The following is a 17,090-nucleotide window of genomic DNA, read 5'->3' on the forward strand; positions in this document are numbered from 1 at the left end:
ACAAATTCAGTCCAAAAATACTCAGACATCATTCCATGCTAAAATGAAGCGTTTGTCCTTTATATTATGATGAGAACGACCTGAGTGATTCTTACAGATACAAATAAAATGTGGAAAAGCGCACTCCTGTGCAGCACACAGAGCATGCCCTCTGCTGGCAGGAAGTGGCCCTGCATGCAGGTCAGTGCGAACAAGTAAAACGGCAGCAAATGGATTTTCAGTCAGGCCCTGAATTGCCCGAAGGCTTGAAGCGCAAAGATCCTCGTGAGACCTCAGTACAAGGATGGCTTTGATTACTCACTCAGACAACTAAGAGGAACTGTTTAAGAGTTTGGCTCGTTCAGGAACCCAGGCGCAGGACAGTATGATCAGCTGGTCTGTTTGACCAAACACAGGTGCCTTAGGAACTTCTCTGAGGAGGCTTGAGGGCTTTGTAGGTGTGTATGCAATTACTCCAGTGCCCAGACGGAGAGTTATGTCAGCTTTCAGCTCCATTGATTCAGCTGCAGGGGGATGACTGCTTCGAATGAAATGTTTATCGTGGTGTGATTCAACACTGCTGAGCCAAAGCCAGTAGCAGGACTGAGATTCATAGGCTGCAAAGCCAAGTCCATGATTGCTAGTTTTAGTAGTTCAGTAGTTTCAGTGTGTGATGTGTTGTTTATTGCAGGACCCCAAAAGCCTGACTGTATCCATTACCCTGGTTGTCCGTGTACTTGACATTGAATGTTTATTTATGTCTATTGTTATTTGCACTTCTAGGTGTCCATTTTAAATTCCTGTTGTTTAAGTTTGAGCCTGTGTTTATTTGCGATACTAGGTAATGGCACAGATCCCTGTAGTTTAATAGTAGTCTGGTTCAAGGGTATGTTGAATTCTGGCAGTTCTGTCTAGGATGCATTCAGTGAACAGTCGCTGTGAGTCGCTCTGGATTAGAGCATCTGCTAAATGCCCCAAAATGTAAATGTAAATGCAAATTGCGACCTCTATTGGTGAGGAGTGAGACTTAACATTCCACCACATTCCTAACAAAGGGGGTGATGTAGATTATTTGAATCTTATTGCAGTGAAGTGAAGAATGACTCAATCTGTAATGCATTTATATGAAGAATGGCTCAATTCTTAATTAATTTAGAGCATTGCATTTGGTGCTGAGGGGAAGCCTTTTATGTGGCTGTATTCGTTTTGAGAAGGCAGAGGCATTGAGGCCAAGGTTTGCTTATTTAAATTTAACTCAATGACAAATTCTCAACTTTCCAGAAGTCACAATTATAAAAAACAAAAGAGGCCTGCACAGAAAAAGGAAAGAAAAAAAAGGACGTGTGTTCCTTCATCCTGGAGCACCTTCTCAGAGGGAGAGATGGTCTACCTTAAAAGCATTGTGGAGAATGTGGAGAATCTCTATTACTGAAGGTCAGAGGCAGCAGAGAGCATTACCAAAGTAAGCTACCACCCAAACAACCTATCTGGCAGTGTCATCTCCGTGCTTAGACGTTCTGTCTGTCAGGAGTGATATCAGAAAGATGATACAGATAGTAGTTCCACGTTCTGTTGTAGGTCACACTATAGTATTTGTAAATATGTGAAAGGAACATGTGTTGGAGCATTAGCGTTAAGGAAGCTGAATAATCTATGATGGATGGAAAGGCTGACTAAACAGACCAGAGCAAAATGTTTAGATTCTTCTGTGAATGAAAAGCCAGATGAGTCTTTAAAAGAGCCTGCAATACAATTTTAAAATAAACAAATACAATTTTTCACTATTATGCTGATGATACTATTGCTTACGGTTCAACAGCTTCTCAAACCCAAAGCTTTGTGTAACCTTCAAGATGACATATATAAAATATATGTATATATTCTAATATAAATATATATATATTCTATAATATATTCTAATTGTTGGTTAAACCAAAATAATTTTACAAACTCAAGTAAAATGCCAACAGACCTTCCATGTGATACTACTTTAATGGGAAATGTGGTTGAAAATGTGCCTACATACAAATATCATGGTTTACTAGATTATTCTTTGACATTTAAACCTCGGATTTTGTAACTGGTACAAAATTGACCTTTTTTAATCATTGATTGATCACAGAGATGCTATTTACATGCAAATACCTTTGTACTGCTTATCCATATTAGATACTGATTAACAGTGTTTCAAGGTTTATTATTTTATTATTGTTGGTTGATTAAGCTTTGTGTTCTTTATAAAAGAGGAGCTTTGTCCTCACTCAGTGGCACACTTAAATTTTATAATCTATATTTGATTAATTGCTTAGTTTTCTTTGTATTTTTTCATCAAAGAGGAGAAATTATGGTCTGTGCATTCAAGATATCCGCTGTAAGTACTGAATTAGGAATCTAAGCTTTTATTATGAGATTAGATTCTCTAATTTGTTATAGAAAGACTTAAAACTTAAAGAATGTGTGTCACTGAATCTTTTTTAAAGTGTTCTTCAAGCAGAGGTTTTGTTTTAAACATTTTATTGTGGGCTGTTGAGTTTGTGTGTTTGCAATATGTTAATTATCTTTGTGGGAACAGTTTATTTAATGCTACATATATAGTGCTGCTCGGAAGTTTGTGAACCATCCAATCATGGTCCTTGTTTTCTAAAAAAAAATTTAAAATGATCTTTTGAAATTAACGTCTAAAGCTCAATTTGTAAAGAATATTTGATGGGCCAAGGATAATGTGGCATCGTCCAGGTGAAGAGGCAGAAAAGCAGGTCCAGACCTTCACATTTCCACCACCATGCTTCACTTCTGGGAGGAGGTTCTTCTCTTTATATGCAGTTGATTTTTCTTCAAACATGGCGTCTGTGATTGTGGCCAAATAATTACATTTTAGACTCATCTGTCCAGAAAATGGATGTCCAGAAAGCCTCTGGCAAAGTTTAAATGGGCAACTTTATTCTTTTTTGAGAGCAGAGGCTTCCTTCTAGCAACTCTCCCATGAATGCCATGTCTATTGATATTTCACCTGATTGTAGATGTATGTACATTTATCCCAGTTGCTGCCAGAGAGGTCTGTAACTCTCTGGACATGATGTGTTGGCCTTGACCTGAATTATTGTTTTTCTGGTGCTTCTTGTTGTAAGTTTTGATGGCCGCCCACTTCTGAGTGGAGTTGCGATGATGCTGAACGGCGTCCATTTGTAAATGATTTGTCTTACAGTGGATGGATGGAACAGGAATCTTTTAGAGAGGATCTTGTAACTTTCCCCAGACTAATGTGCTGTCACCACCTTCTTCCTTATGTCCTCAGATGTCTCCTTTCCTCTCAGAATTGTTTATCTGTTTACTTTATACCTTCGCACAACTCTCACAAATCTTTTGCCAAAAATGTCTCATTTGATTGGTCTGCTTGAGCACTCACATGTGTTCCACCTGAGTTTTTTTTTTTTTACCTAATTGACTTTACAAATGCAGCTGTGGTTCATTAACGTTTGCACATGTTCTGATTCCATGTTTATTGTAGTCTGCTGGCATCTCAAACATTTCCCCCATAACATGTAAATGGAATTGATGAACATAAACCTGACATTTCAAATGCAAGAACTGGGGATGATAAAATAAGAGAATCATGGTAAAACTTTCAAGCAGCACTGTATGTCCATACATCAACTTTAATACTGACTACCAAGACTACTGACTACCATAACAAATGAGTGAATGAATGTGAGGGTGCTCCATAGCATGTGAGAGATTAATTGATGATTGATAAAAGACGGGTGGGTGGATGGATGGATGGTCATTTTAATAACCCATTAAAGGAGGACATCACAACATCTATGATTTATAATGATTTACTCAAACCAAAACATGGCTCCTACTTGTAATTTTAAAGTCTAGTATAGTGTACAGAAGGCATAAAATTTAATTTTCCTACTCTTCAACAGTACAGGATGTACTGACCATGAAAACTGAAGTAATTTTTCTTTATGATATTCACACTACTACTGCCAAATTCTTAACTGATTAGTAATTAGAGCGCCAACCGTAGATGAGCAACAAGGTGATGTTAAATCAATTAAACACAAGGAAGTTGCTTTGTCATGTGAGCCAGTGGCACACTAAAATAATAATGATCAGTAGAAAGCAACTACCTGTCCAGGCCAGGATGACAAATATATGTGTCTAAACATTCTTATCAATAAAAAGCAAGGAGATGGAAAATCTGGACATGAATATCATTACCATACAGTAGGAATTTTCAGACTCCATAACGGCTACACTAGTGGGTGGATATATAGATCTTTACTGATTCCCATGAGGAAATGAGGTTATTTTCAGTTGTTATGTCACCATGATCAGTGAAAAGGAAAAGCAATAGAGGAATATCTCCCATCCTCAGGAACTGGGCTTTGCATTAATACTGATTTGCTGTCTCTTATACTGGAGCTTGGGAACCTGGGAATTGGAGTCAGATAAGAATTTCAGACTGAATGTTTAAACATTTGAATGTGCTGTGCTGCTTGGAAGCGTCCCAGGTTCACTGATGCAGTGCCAACACTTATGGATGAATTATTTTTGATGTGTGTGCATGTGAGCAGAGGTGCATCTCTCATGGCCTTGGATGACATGCAGTGTGTGTGTGTGTGTGTGTGTGTGTGTGTGTGTGTTTCAGTAGAAAAGAAGCATTTGCACATGTGAAGGCCTACAAAATGAATGGTGCTGAGTTGTCTGTAGGAGTTGCTGAGTTGACATTGATGTGCTGTTTTTCAAAAACAGCTCAAATCTGCTCGAAACAGCCGGAACATTCCAGAAGCTGTCCTTTCAGTCTAGCAGTCTCAGCCAGGTGCCAGAAGAGATTCCACCAAACACCTTGAGTTAGAAAATGTTTCTTTTTTTTTTAGATTGGGATCAACATATAGCATTCTTGAACTGATTCGCTTGTTACATAACATACAAAAAAGTGCTCTAAACCTTTGCACTTATAGATGAGTCGACTAGCAATCAGTTTTCAAATATTTCTGCATATTGCATACATGTGATGCTCCCACTATGGGTGAAGTCATGTGTGTCCATGTAAAATGAATTTGCCCATGTGTGACTCATCCTGTGTCAGTAATATATCGTGATGTGACGGTGGCAGTGAGGCTGCGATACGGGACTGTGGGGGCGGAGGGGCATCGTTCTCCATGGCAGCGGTGAGCGAACTCAAAACGCAAAATGAAACGAGAGTAAAACGCTGGCAGTAAGGCCCTTGGTGTGTCGACATGACAACAGATGTCCTCTTCAGTGCAGTATGGGCGAGCAATGCGTATGCTCCTGTGGAGGGGAAAGACCTTAAATGAAGCACAGGTAAAGGTGTGTGTGTGTGTGTGTGTGTGTGTGTGTGTGTGTGGCCGTGTACCTTCTTTTCGGTGCTGTGCGCACCATGACATAAATTATGTTATGAAAGGAAATTATAATAATGACTTCCATTCAAAATTGTGTGATGGAGACACATTTTGGTGAAGTTAAATAAATCAATAAGATATTGACTGGAGGGCATTTTTGCCCCACTGCTATTCATATTTACATTTACATCTCCTTAAACAACATTGCCAGAAATTAGAATTGATTTTCCTTAATTGTCCTGCTCAACTGGGAATTCAGTGGGATCAGTGTGAATCACACCTTGACCCACTGAATCCACATAGTGACAACTATAACGAATGAGTGACAGAAACCTCTGAATTCCTCCCTCTTCTGTCCCACCAGAACTGCAGTTTATAAGTGGGTAGGGTTGCTTGGTACCTGTCTCCCCTTGCCCACCCACGTCCCGCCCCCGACATGACCCCGCCCTGCCCCTGATACGACCCGCCCCCCGGCTGCTCATATCGAGCTGTTACTTTAAATGTGCTTCCTGTCCGCCTAAGTGGATGCAGCTCGTTTCTGAAGCTTGTTCTAATCCCACGGGTCCGCCACTGCTCCGAACGATTTACACCAGCCAGAAAGGTTGCCTGTCGTCATTCATGTCTGTGCAGGAACAATTTCTGTTGCGTCACGGAGAATGATGGTTCACTCTGGGGATGTAGCGTATTGCAATTCAGGCTTCCACCCTGCCGGAAAGTTCTTCTGGGAGGGCCTGTCGGTTGTCTGCTGTGACTGTTTACATGACCCTAAAGTGCACGGTTCTTCAAAGGTGTCCTCACGACACTTGAACCCTACTGTATACAATTCTTACATTATTACTTAAAAGCAACTTCTAGGTTTTATATTTGTGTCTGTTAATTAGCATGTATCCACATAATGAACAACTTTATGATTTTATGATAAGCAATAAAGTTTTCTGGATCAGTGTTTTAAGAAGAGCTTCCTCATTACATTGAGTTGTGGGGCATGTAGGACAGCAACAACTCCTGAAAGTATAAACAAACAGACTCAAAACACCTTTTTGCCTGTTTTATTTTACAGCAACTCAAAGCAGGTAAACATACCATGATTTTTCATGATTTTTTTTGTTGTTTTTTCAGATTTAGAGGAAGAAATGATAAGCTCACCCTTTTTTGTGTTCCCAGCCAGCATTTTCGCAGAGTCATTAGCACACTGTAGATGTAGAAGCAGAAACTGAAATTTGTCTGAAACTGAAATCCACTCACATTTCGCGATGATGACAGACGCTTGTGAAAGGGTGACATGTTTCATTAATGAGTAATCATCCTTGAAAAGGGCCATAAAAGCTTCATTTCACCTTCATTTCAATACCAGCCCATTGTGCGATGATAGCATGTTGCGTAAAACCAAGCAAAAACTACTCTTCAATGTGCTCCTTCAGTATGAATTGATTTTACCATCGTTCCTAGCAACTTCCCTATTGGGCCTGTCATTGGCAATTTTAATGCTACATGTCATAAGTTTGCCTGGCTGGAGCGCCTCCCACTGTGTCTTCATGCCCTCCCACTTGGTCTTCATGCCCTCCCACTGGGTCTTCTGGGCTTTGGCTCACTACCTCCCCTCAAACAGTGCTGGCCAATGAAAGCCTGTAAAGAGGCTCGTTACCATGGAAGCAGTACATGCTCTTTGATGTGTTTCTCAAACCCCAGAACTTCTGTCGGTGAAAACACGCCTTATGCATTGGCCCATAAGTAACTGATCGGCTTTGATACTCTCTCCTTTCATTTCTTCTTTGTTCTGATTGCGACTTTTGAAACAAGCGAATCATCATCTAAGACAAGATGACATTCATCGAAAATGAGTTTTTGACAGGCCACCAAGAATACTCCACCCCAACTCCTAAAGACCCACCCCAGGTGCCATAGATGGGTGACTGATCAAATCATTTGACCAGAGCTAAACACACTGTCTTCCAAAATGTCATATTTTGACATGATTCTTTCTATCTGAGATTACCACAGAGTGGCCTACAGGATATTTTGTGTACAAAACACATATCTGTTATCAGGGAAGAAACTTTGCCCTGTGTTATTTTCACGTGATGAGTCATTTAGTCTGTACCCAAATGATGGAGACATTATTGGGATGTGGTCCAATCAGAGGACTCAACATGAGTTAAGTGGCATCCTAATTGGTTAAGGTACATTCCATATGTGATGTGTAAGGTTGAGTCTCGATCTTGAATGGTTTCCATTAAAACCTATTGGTGCGCCTGAAAACTGTATGTGTGAGTGGGTGAAAAGACGAGGTACTGAGACATTTCTGACACCTGTAATGACTGAAGCCTTCTTGAAATGTGCTGACATTTATTAAAGAAAATTGGTCTAATTACTGCAGGGTGTTCGCTGCCGGTCTTTGAGCACCATATCAGTTTGATTGATTGATACATTAATTTTTTCAAATGGTTGCAGTTGTGAATGTTCTGTGCATGTTGCTACTATGACATTATGGTGCTGGAATATTTCGTCATGCTTTGCCTTGGGTTGTTTATTTCGGATAAAGAAATACTCTGACAGGGAAGTGTATGAGCTTGCTTTTGCCCCAGTACTGTAGCTGAGAAACGCTGCAGTTTTGTTTGAAGTGCTGGGACTGTGATTAGCTGTCTTTAGTGTGTTGTTGCATTTAGCAATTTGTGCTTAACATGCTACAGTAGGTTTCAGTACAGAGCTTTGTGGTATCTGTTGCTTAGCCGGAGTTAAAGAGCTTGTTCCGCTGCTTTACCGATTTTAACAAAGGCTCAGAAACCCTGAACCTTGGCATTTTTGTATCTGTATTTCATTTATTTAGTTAGCATGCAGCAGGTCCTCTTATCTCTCCAACCTTCTTTTCAAAGGGAATACTTTAGGGAATCCTTGAAAGTGTCTTTGGTACACTTTTTTAACTCTTTTCCAAACTGAGGCTCACATGGTGTGTTGGTCTGATTTATTTACATGAAGTGTATATATAATGAATAAATTAGGAAGTGTGTTATAATTCTGAGAGATGGGGGCTGAGGCAGAGCTATCTCCAGTGTCAATAGACCCTGCACTGGGGGAGCGGTTCTGTGGACAGCATGAGCTAGTGATGTATGAGATGTCTGATGGATGGAGGATGAGGGGAGGTGAGACAGGTCCCTCAGGCATCCCAGTGTCACTTCTCTTTGACACTGCGTGGTGGACCGTGGCCTGTTGATTACTCCATGATTCAGGGGACTGTGGAGACAGGGTGAACCACCTTGAACTAATTCCCCAGAAGAAAATACAGCATGGAGTCACTATGGAACTGTGGGAGGCAAAACCCCAAATGACCTTTGGTATTTGGTATCTGTATCGGTATTTGGTATATTTTGGTATTTGGTATCAGTATTTGGTATATTTTGGTATTTGGTCAAGGAAAAATGATTTGCATCTGTATTTGTATTAGAATAAAATGGCATGTTGGACAGTGGTTAGGGGACAGCTCTTGAGTGGTTAAGATACACTCCTAACTGAGTAACTTAAGTAGTAAAAATAGGAAAGCAGCCCAATTTGAAACAATCACACAAAAGATAAACCTACTTCTGTGCTGCCAATAATAAAGGCTAAGGTACAAGGCTAACAGGTAAACTCTAGCCTAGTCAGACAAGCTCCACTGTATCTACATCATCAAGTTTAAGTAATGTCACAGCAACTTTGCTATAACAACTATAAACAGCCCTATATTTCTGTAGCTTTATATCTGTAACTGTGTGGCACGAAGACAGACTGAGCATTTAGCAGAGGTGGGGACTCGAGTCACATGACTTGGACTCGAGTCAGACTCGAGTCATTAATATTAAGACTTTAGACTTGACTTGAAAAAATATTCAGAGACTTAGACTTGACTTGGACTTTTACACCAATAACTTGGGACTTGAATTGGACTTGAACCTGTTTACTTTTTTTACCCCAAATCTAAATTTTAAAACGCATATTAATATTTATAAAGTGCGCCCCATTAATTTCATTTGCGTCCTTCTGACGCAGACCAGTCCTCTGCTTTTCCACACTCTGTACGTGTGTGTGTGCATGAGCTGCAGCACAACCAATCAAATGGGGGGTTGGCGAACGTAAATTTTTACCGGGCGGGGTGTAAAATGGACACAAATTAAGTATTATATCGCGATCGATCGATCGCCAGTGGTTGGTGCCAGAGCGAACTAGTAACTCATTGAATCATAGATGTGGATCAGAGGTAAATAAACTAGATTTTTTTCCGGCGTGAGAAATCGGATGTGTGGCGTGAGGGCGTGTGAAGACGGTCAAATTCCGTGTGTCTCACGCTCAATGCGTGAGAGTTGGCAACCCTGGGTTCTGTATCTGAACTCGGGGAAGAGAGCCTCTCTCTGTCACCATCATAATATCCAGTTCTATCTCAGCATGGATTGTGTATTTGAAGACATCTACGTCGAGAAAAAAATATATTGACAAAAGTGGAGCGAGTTTTCAGCTATGGGGACATCATTCATCGTGCACAAATGACATACAGACTTTTGAAATGTGAAATGAAATGTGCCATATTTTGTCAATTGTGATTTTTACACCCCAATCGAAATTTGTCCTCCGCTTTTAACCCATCTGTGCAGTCAGAACACACACACACACACTAGTGATTACTAGGGGGCTGTGGATCAAACGTACCCAGAGCGGTGGGCAGCCCTAGCCCGGCGCCCGGGGAGCAGTTGGGGTTAGGTGCCTTGCTCAAGGGCACCTCAGTCATGGCCTGTCTGGGAATCGAACCCACGACCCTCCGGTCACAAGACCAGTTCCCTAACCGCCAGGCCATGATTTGGCCAGCAAATGCAATGCAGAATAGTTTACTGAAATGTCTAAAGTTGCAGATTCCTGTTTATTGTTCAGTTCTTATATTTGTTTGTCTTGTGTCACTCATGTTCTCCAAGAAACCAGATAAGAGAAGAGAGGGAAAATGCTGTTATGGTTCTTTGTACTGTACTGTGAAAATATCAGCACTTTTTATTTGAACATGGAGTTCTACTTATGACTTTTTCACAGAATATTTATTTCTGGAAAATTGTAGTTTAAAGTATGAATATTTTTGCAGCTAAGTTTAACAAATTGAACTGTGCAATAAAGAGGTGTAATTTTAATTTTTTTTTATACTTCGTGTTTTCAGTTGCACATGTTTTATCAAGATTTGAGGAGAATACAGATTTAAAAAAGAACGCATGTCTATTATTTACATTTAAAATATATCTGCAACATTGGTAAAAAAAAAACAAAAAAAAAAGACTCGAAAGGACTTGAAATTCCAAGTTTCAGACTTGGGACTTGACTTGACTATTGCCTGTCTTGACTCGAGACTTGACTTGAGTGTCTTTGCTTGAGACTTGACTTGGGACTTGAGGTATGAAGACTTGGACTTACTTGAGACTTGCAAAACACTGACTTGGTCCCACCTCTGGCATTTAGCGCATTGGGAAGCTGAACAAGCTAGCTACCTACTCTGCCAGAGCTAACGTGGGCTTATCTCCTTCAGGTAAAATGAACAGTCTCTGTTTCACATATAGCAGGTGGAAAAACAAAAGACAAACCTACTACATCTGTTATGAGTAGTACTTCAGTTATGAGGAACATCAGCTAGTTAACGTGTTTCCCTAACAACAAATAATTTAAAAACAATATTTGTATGGAAAATTATATGGAATAAATATTGGTAAAAACCTGTTATCAACCAGCTAAAAACCAGGCCAGCTGAAGACCATCTATAGACAGTTAAGGCAGTGATACTGCAGGGTTTTGGACTGATACAAAGAAATGTTCTACTTGTCTTTGCTCCGTAACAATGGAGTCAACCAGCACATAGATCCATGTAGAGACGTAGTCTGATATTATAATGCAGTAAAAGACATGCGAACTGGCAATCAGGCGCTGTCCTTCTGATACATTGTGGCTCTCCATCCTCTGGTGCCTGAGTGAGCAGTATCTTGATTAAAAATAAAACTGTAAATCTCAAACGGCATTTCGGCTCCTCGCCCGTCCCCAGCCTGGGGGTAGAGAGAGGGAGACGCCATCCCTCCCGCTGGCCATCACCCCAGAGGCGAGTGCTGAGGTCTGTTCCCACGTCAGCTTTTCCAGGGAGGTGATGATGCAGGACTCCATCAGGACAAACAGATATACAGCCCCAAAGGAAATATGACAGCAACCACCAGCTCAGTGTCTCTGTACTGACCTCCGTCGTACAACCCCCATGGTGAGTTTAGACAGCTGCACGGCTAAACATCCCTGCGACACCTACCATCCGGCAACCAGGTGTCTGGCGATGTGAGTTAGCCCGTTTGTGCTTTTATCGTATGTGCCGACACCGGGCCTGGCGTGCGAAAGCACAATGTCCAAACGAAGGCTCGCTAATATGTAAGAAAGTCAACTAAGTTTTCCTAAATCTGTGCTCTCTGTAGCCTGAGTTTAACCACGGGCCTAACTGAATATAGCCACACAGGGTGAAGACCACACGCCCGGAATGTATCCCAGTGTCCTGCAGTGCTGCTCATTGTCTGCGTTTTTGGAATGTTAATGTTCAGCTGCTGTCTCAGCATACTGTGCAGGGCGTGATTAATATGGGAGACATTAATAATCTAGTGGAACTCTGTGTCTGCTGGGCGGGGGATTGGTGCGCCTCTGGATGGATGAACAGGGCGGAAAGGGTCTGTCACTGTGCTGGCACGAGATTCGACACGTGTTGCAGGCTGCTCTGACCTTGAAATAATTTGCACTGTATCATATTGCGTAATGAAAATGAAAGAAAACCTCGAGGAAGCTGCACGGAACTAAGCATAATGTATCTAACATGCACGCATGGACCTAATTTTGATTTCAAAAGTGGGGGGGGACATAGATTCGTCGCTATTTAAATATTTGGTTTTAACCGTAAAAACTGGGGGGGACCAAGGCCGGCTTTTGAAAAAGTGGGGGGGACATGTCCCCCCCGTCCCCCCCCAAAATTACGTCCGTGCATGCACGTGCACAGGACATAAACACTCTGCTTGGACAAATAAATATATATCAAACACTGTGCCTGTGTTTATTTTATTTTTGTCTTTAAAAACTGCCCGAGCAAAAATTACTTATCAAATGTTCCGCTGTTCCGGGATTTAAGACGATTAATTTCTCACTAGCACGTTTCCATCTCGGCATGGCCTGTGGCCACGATAAGAGGCCCCTGTCCCGTCAGCTCACTGCGCCATTTCCTCAGTACTGTGTGTGTATGTGCTGATAACCTCCTCTCCAGTGCTATGGAGCGTCTCCCCTTTACCCAGGCCTAAATGGAGGGCGCTATACACAAAGCTCGCACATTTCACACAGTAGGCTTTACCAGAGAGAGACCCGAGAGGGAGCAAGCCTGTTTACTAAGCAATCGAATGGGGAAAATAAAATAACACTGTGAAATAATTTAAACTTTTCCCCTCGCAACTTTTTGTTTGTGTGTTTTTTGTACGTTTCTACTAGAGGGTATGTTCCCAGCGACAAACAAGCTTTCAGATTTACTTGTGAGAATGGTACAGAGATTTACAAAAACGTCACACACGCACACACGCACGCACACACACAGAGTAATTAGTTATTAAAGCGGTACTCTATATGCGCCCTGTGTTTAGGACTTAATAATGCTATGCTACGCTCACTTTTTCTTTCACCTTCTCTCAGTCAATAAAGACACCGCCAAAAAAGTACGCTGCCGGCTTTCATTACAACTCTTGCGCATCTTAACGAAATTATTGCCGTAGACTGCACCAGCGTACCGTTGCATGGCGCGAGAGACAGCTGCCTCGCGCGCCATAAATATCACACACAGTTAATCATCGGCTAACGGGACGCTCGATTAAACTGACGTGAGGAGAAACTGAAGAAGTCCGCTACCAAGAGCTGGAAAAATCGGCACTTTGATGTTTTTTGAGGATATTTATCTTCGATATTGTAACAAACATCTGGAAAAGTGGAATTCTGAAATCCTAATAAGACTCAGAAGTCAGTGTTAGGTAGGCTTGTTCAGAGGCTTTAACAGTTCATATATGTGGTGAACATGTGTAAGCATGAAATACATGAAAAGAAAATGGTGCTTTGAAATATTCCACACAAGGATTCTCTTCTCCCAAATGAGAACATAGAAAATGGTTTGCTATAGTTTGAAATAATGCAAAGAAAGTTTATTAGCAATGAAATATCAGGTTTTGTTAGTGGTTTGTATTCTAGATAGGCACATACACCTGCTCCCTTACACACACTGCACACGTATTTACTGTTGCGCGCACACATACAGAAAGACATTTTCTATTCCTCCGGACCCAGATCCATTTGGCAAGGGTTGCAGGCATGGGGTGTTTGTGGGCATGTGAGTGTGTGTTTTTCAAAAGTCTGCTAGATTATCCAAGTGGTTTACCTCACACTTCAGTGGGGCAAGACGAGACACGGAGGGAGAGAAAAAATCAGGCACAGTGGGAGTGAGAGAGACAGAGACAGAGACGACTTGGAGCACAGAACGAGTCTGTGGAAGAGGACAACGATCAAGCTCACAGCCGCATGCGTGGAGACGTCGCCGGAGCGATAGCCGCGCAGGCGTCTGTGGGATTCAGACACAGAGAGCAGGGGTGAACGGGGTGGGGCAGGGAGGGGAGCAGACAAGAGCCATCACGTCCACTAAACAACGGTACCGGGCACAACCTGCGTTCCACAAGTGGACGTCCTCTACCCCGCCGCCTCCCACCTGTTCTTGCTCGCCTCAGACTCTGTAAGCAGCATGTGAGCAAACGTTAGGAGGGCCACGGGACCCAGCAAGCGTGATGTCAGTCCTCATTGCCACCCAGATGAGGATAGATACCAGCTACTCCTCTGGAAAGGTAAGGGCCTTGGCTTCTGAGTTGCCGCTGCACCCAACACATCATGCTTTATACACTACGGAAACTTCCCACACATGCGAGGCATGTTGCCATTTAAATCTTTTTCTAAGTAAGAACGTTCAGGGTAACCTTCATCACAGTTTTCAGCTTTAACCAAAGTTCAAGGCTCTTCTGGGCTTAAAGATGCTAAAAAGCACTTTTGATGTTTGATCCCAGTTTTTTTATGTTTCATTTTTTGATGTTTGGAGAGTTTAACCTACGCTGAAGTTTGTAAGAGAGATGACACCTGAAAGGTTTTGCCGACTGGAAACCTTCAGGAGCTCAGTCTAAGACAACAACAAAGTAGACTGGTTTTATGCTTGAATGCAGCATGTCCTCCATAAATGAACTGCTGATGTGACTTTGAAAAATGAGAGGTGGTCTCTGGAGTGGAAATTCCACCCAAGCAGCAAAGCCTGTGGCAAGTTCACACAGGGCTGTTTCTCCCCATGTAAACTTGACTGTCAGGCTCTGGTGCATTCATTCTCAGTCTACACATCACACACTCTCAAGATATGCATCTCGTACTCAGAGACGCACACTGATTCAGAACCTCGTGCATGATGGAGTATACATTTTCCTTGCCGGGCCTTGGGAAATGTTTAAGGCATTGATGAAAGAGGCAAACAATAATAAAAAAAACACAATATGAAACCTTGTTTGTCGAAGAAAAATGCAATACAGTGCAGAGCTGTATTATGGCTGGAGTGAGCTGGAGCCAGTCATACATTGTACTGTGGACATGGTTATATTATACTGTGTTGTAGTGGCCAGTATTTTCTGTTACTACTTGGACATCCATTCTGAATTTAGGCTAGCCAGAAACCAAGGTAAATTTTTCATAGAGGGTATGTGTAATGTTCCTGGAATATGTAGTGATACACTTGTCCAAATATTGCCTCTCTCTCCATCTCTTTTGTTTCCCGTGCTTCCCCTCGAGCAATATGTCTCTGTCATCAGGGTGAGGTAAAAGGTATAAAAATTCAACAATGAGGTTCAATCTGGTTTTTTTTAACGCCAAACATCCCATCCCCATCTCCAGCCCTCCACCCTGTCTCACTCACTCAATTTTTGCCTTGCAAAGTAGCTTTGGCATGCGCACACTCACAAGACTGCAGGAATATGTTAAGTCCACCATGTATCAGCCTTGTTTAAAACCCAATTTCCCTGGCACCTTATCTTGGGTGTTTCAAAATTGAATTCAAACATTGTATGACGTGCCCTCTCTCAAACACCTACCTGATTCAGTAAACAGGGAATTTTCAGAAAGAGTATGTTCTTATTTTCAGACCATAATAACTTACAAAATAAGAGAGAGAAAGATAACAGGTGAGATGTGAGGTCAACGTGGGAGCAATTCAATTCAAGCTGTTTCTTATGCGGGGAAATTCAGCGGAGATCATTTGTCCAGGGGCACTGCAGCAAAACACACCCAGCTAAACAATTAAATGTTAAATAGTAAAATATAGCATGGAAAATAGCAAAGAACTGTTACTTTACTTAGTAATACATAAATGTACTAGATCAGTGCTGTTTTATGAAATCTTAGACAGAACAGAGCCAGTGTAAAAATTATCTTTCTAATTATTGGAGGCCTAAGAGACTAAGAACCTAAGAGCTTTGGTTGACGCGTTTAGAGCATGTGGTATAGATGTGGTAGTCCATGTGGTGTTGGTATTTCAGCTGACGGGGTGTTGCAGTAGAGTAAGCAGACAGAAATGGGTGTAGCGGTACTATAACAGAAGGAAGACGTTCTGTGGGTAGAGACAAGATGTGCATGGTTTGTAGGCCAAACTACAGTCAAGGGCAACATGTATATTCTTCAAGCCTGTGGGGACTGATTCACATGTGTCATTAATATATTTTCTGTTTTTATACCAGTATAGCCTCTTTTAACAAGATTTCACTCATAACAAAGGGTCATAACAAAGTGTTTTTTTTTTTTTGGCTTGGCAGGGGTTGGTGCAACTGCATGTCATCATGACTGTGAAAATAGATTTTATGGTCAGATCTAAACTTGCTGGTAGAATCATATTCCTAGGAAATAGCAGTGGATGGAGCCTGTGGAATCCAGGAAAACATATTAGCCCGTGTCTTTTGGAGACATGATGATCTGCACTGACAAAAAACTATTTGCCGTTTTGTTTGACTTTACACTAGATGCTGCTCTGGAGTGTTAACCGTAAATCAGCCGATGTTAGTAAAACCCAAAATATCCCCATTAGACAGTGTTCTGGGAAAGCACAAGCAATAACCAGATGGTGCAGTGCTATTGTGCAAGGTAGCAGAGTTGCCACCCCTCATCACGAGTGGCTATATAATGCTGAAGTCCGATACTGTCAGACCAGACAGATACTCTCAGGTGGAGACAGCGCTCTACTGGGCTATTGCCACACCAACCTAATTCCTTGGTTTCAGCGCCAGTGGCCAAAGCTACAATCATTTGATGTTTTTAATGTTGTTTCCATTTCCAAATTATCTTCTGTGTTCTAAGGAAGGAAATTCAACCTCACGGTGTGTCTCCCAGCACACCCACATCTGGCCGCCTGTCACTTCATCCAGCTCCACCAATCAGTTTCATCCAACCCGCCTCTCCTGATTATTGATTCTGATTCACACATTTCCCATTATCATCTACTTATTTGTACTTCTCTGTTCCACGCAGTTGTTGCGAAGTATTGCTATGCCTGGCTATTGCATACTAAACGTTATTTCTGTCTGCTTTTCGGTTCCCATCCTGTTTATTACTTTGGCCATCGTCTTTACCTCAGCTGGTACAGTATAGGATTACGAATTCGGCTTCTTGTTCACT

The 17,090-nt window shown here is 41.7% G+C and overlaps 1 protein-coding gene across 5 annotated transcripts in view; it reads left to right on the forward strand.

Moving 5' to 3' along the window:
• dpp6b (dipeptidyl-peptidase 6b) overlaps positions 1-17,090 on the forward strand; it is a 183,423-nt gene that overhangs the window by 82,935 nt on the left and 83,398 nt on the right. The window contains exon 1 of one of the 5 annotated variants that reach the window (XM_076972528.1): positions 14,058-14,239. The exons of the other annotated variants lie outside the window; for them this stretch is intronic. Coding sequence (XP_076828643.1) covers positions 14,183-14,239 — 57 coding nt within the window. The 5' untranslated portion in view covers positions 14,058-14,182. Of the gene's footprint in view, positions 1-14,057; positions 14,240-17,090 lie in introns of those variants that run through there. 5 annotated transcript variants of the gene reach the window in all.

Source organism: Brachyhypopomus gauderio, chromosome 14 (assembly GCF_052324685.1).
Source record: "Brachyhypopomus gauderio isolate BG-103 chromosome 14, BGAUD_0.2, whole genome shotgun sequence".
Classification (NCBI taxonomy): Eukaryota; Metazoa; Chordata; class Actinopteri; order Gymnotiformes; family Hypopomidae; genus Brachyhypopomus; species Brachyhypopomus gauderio.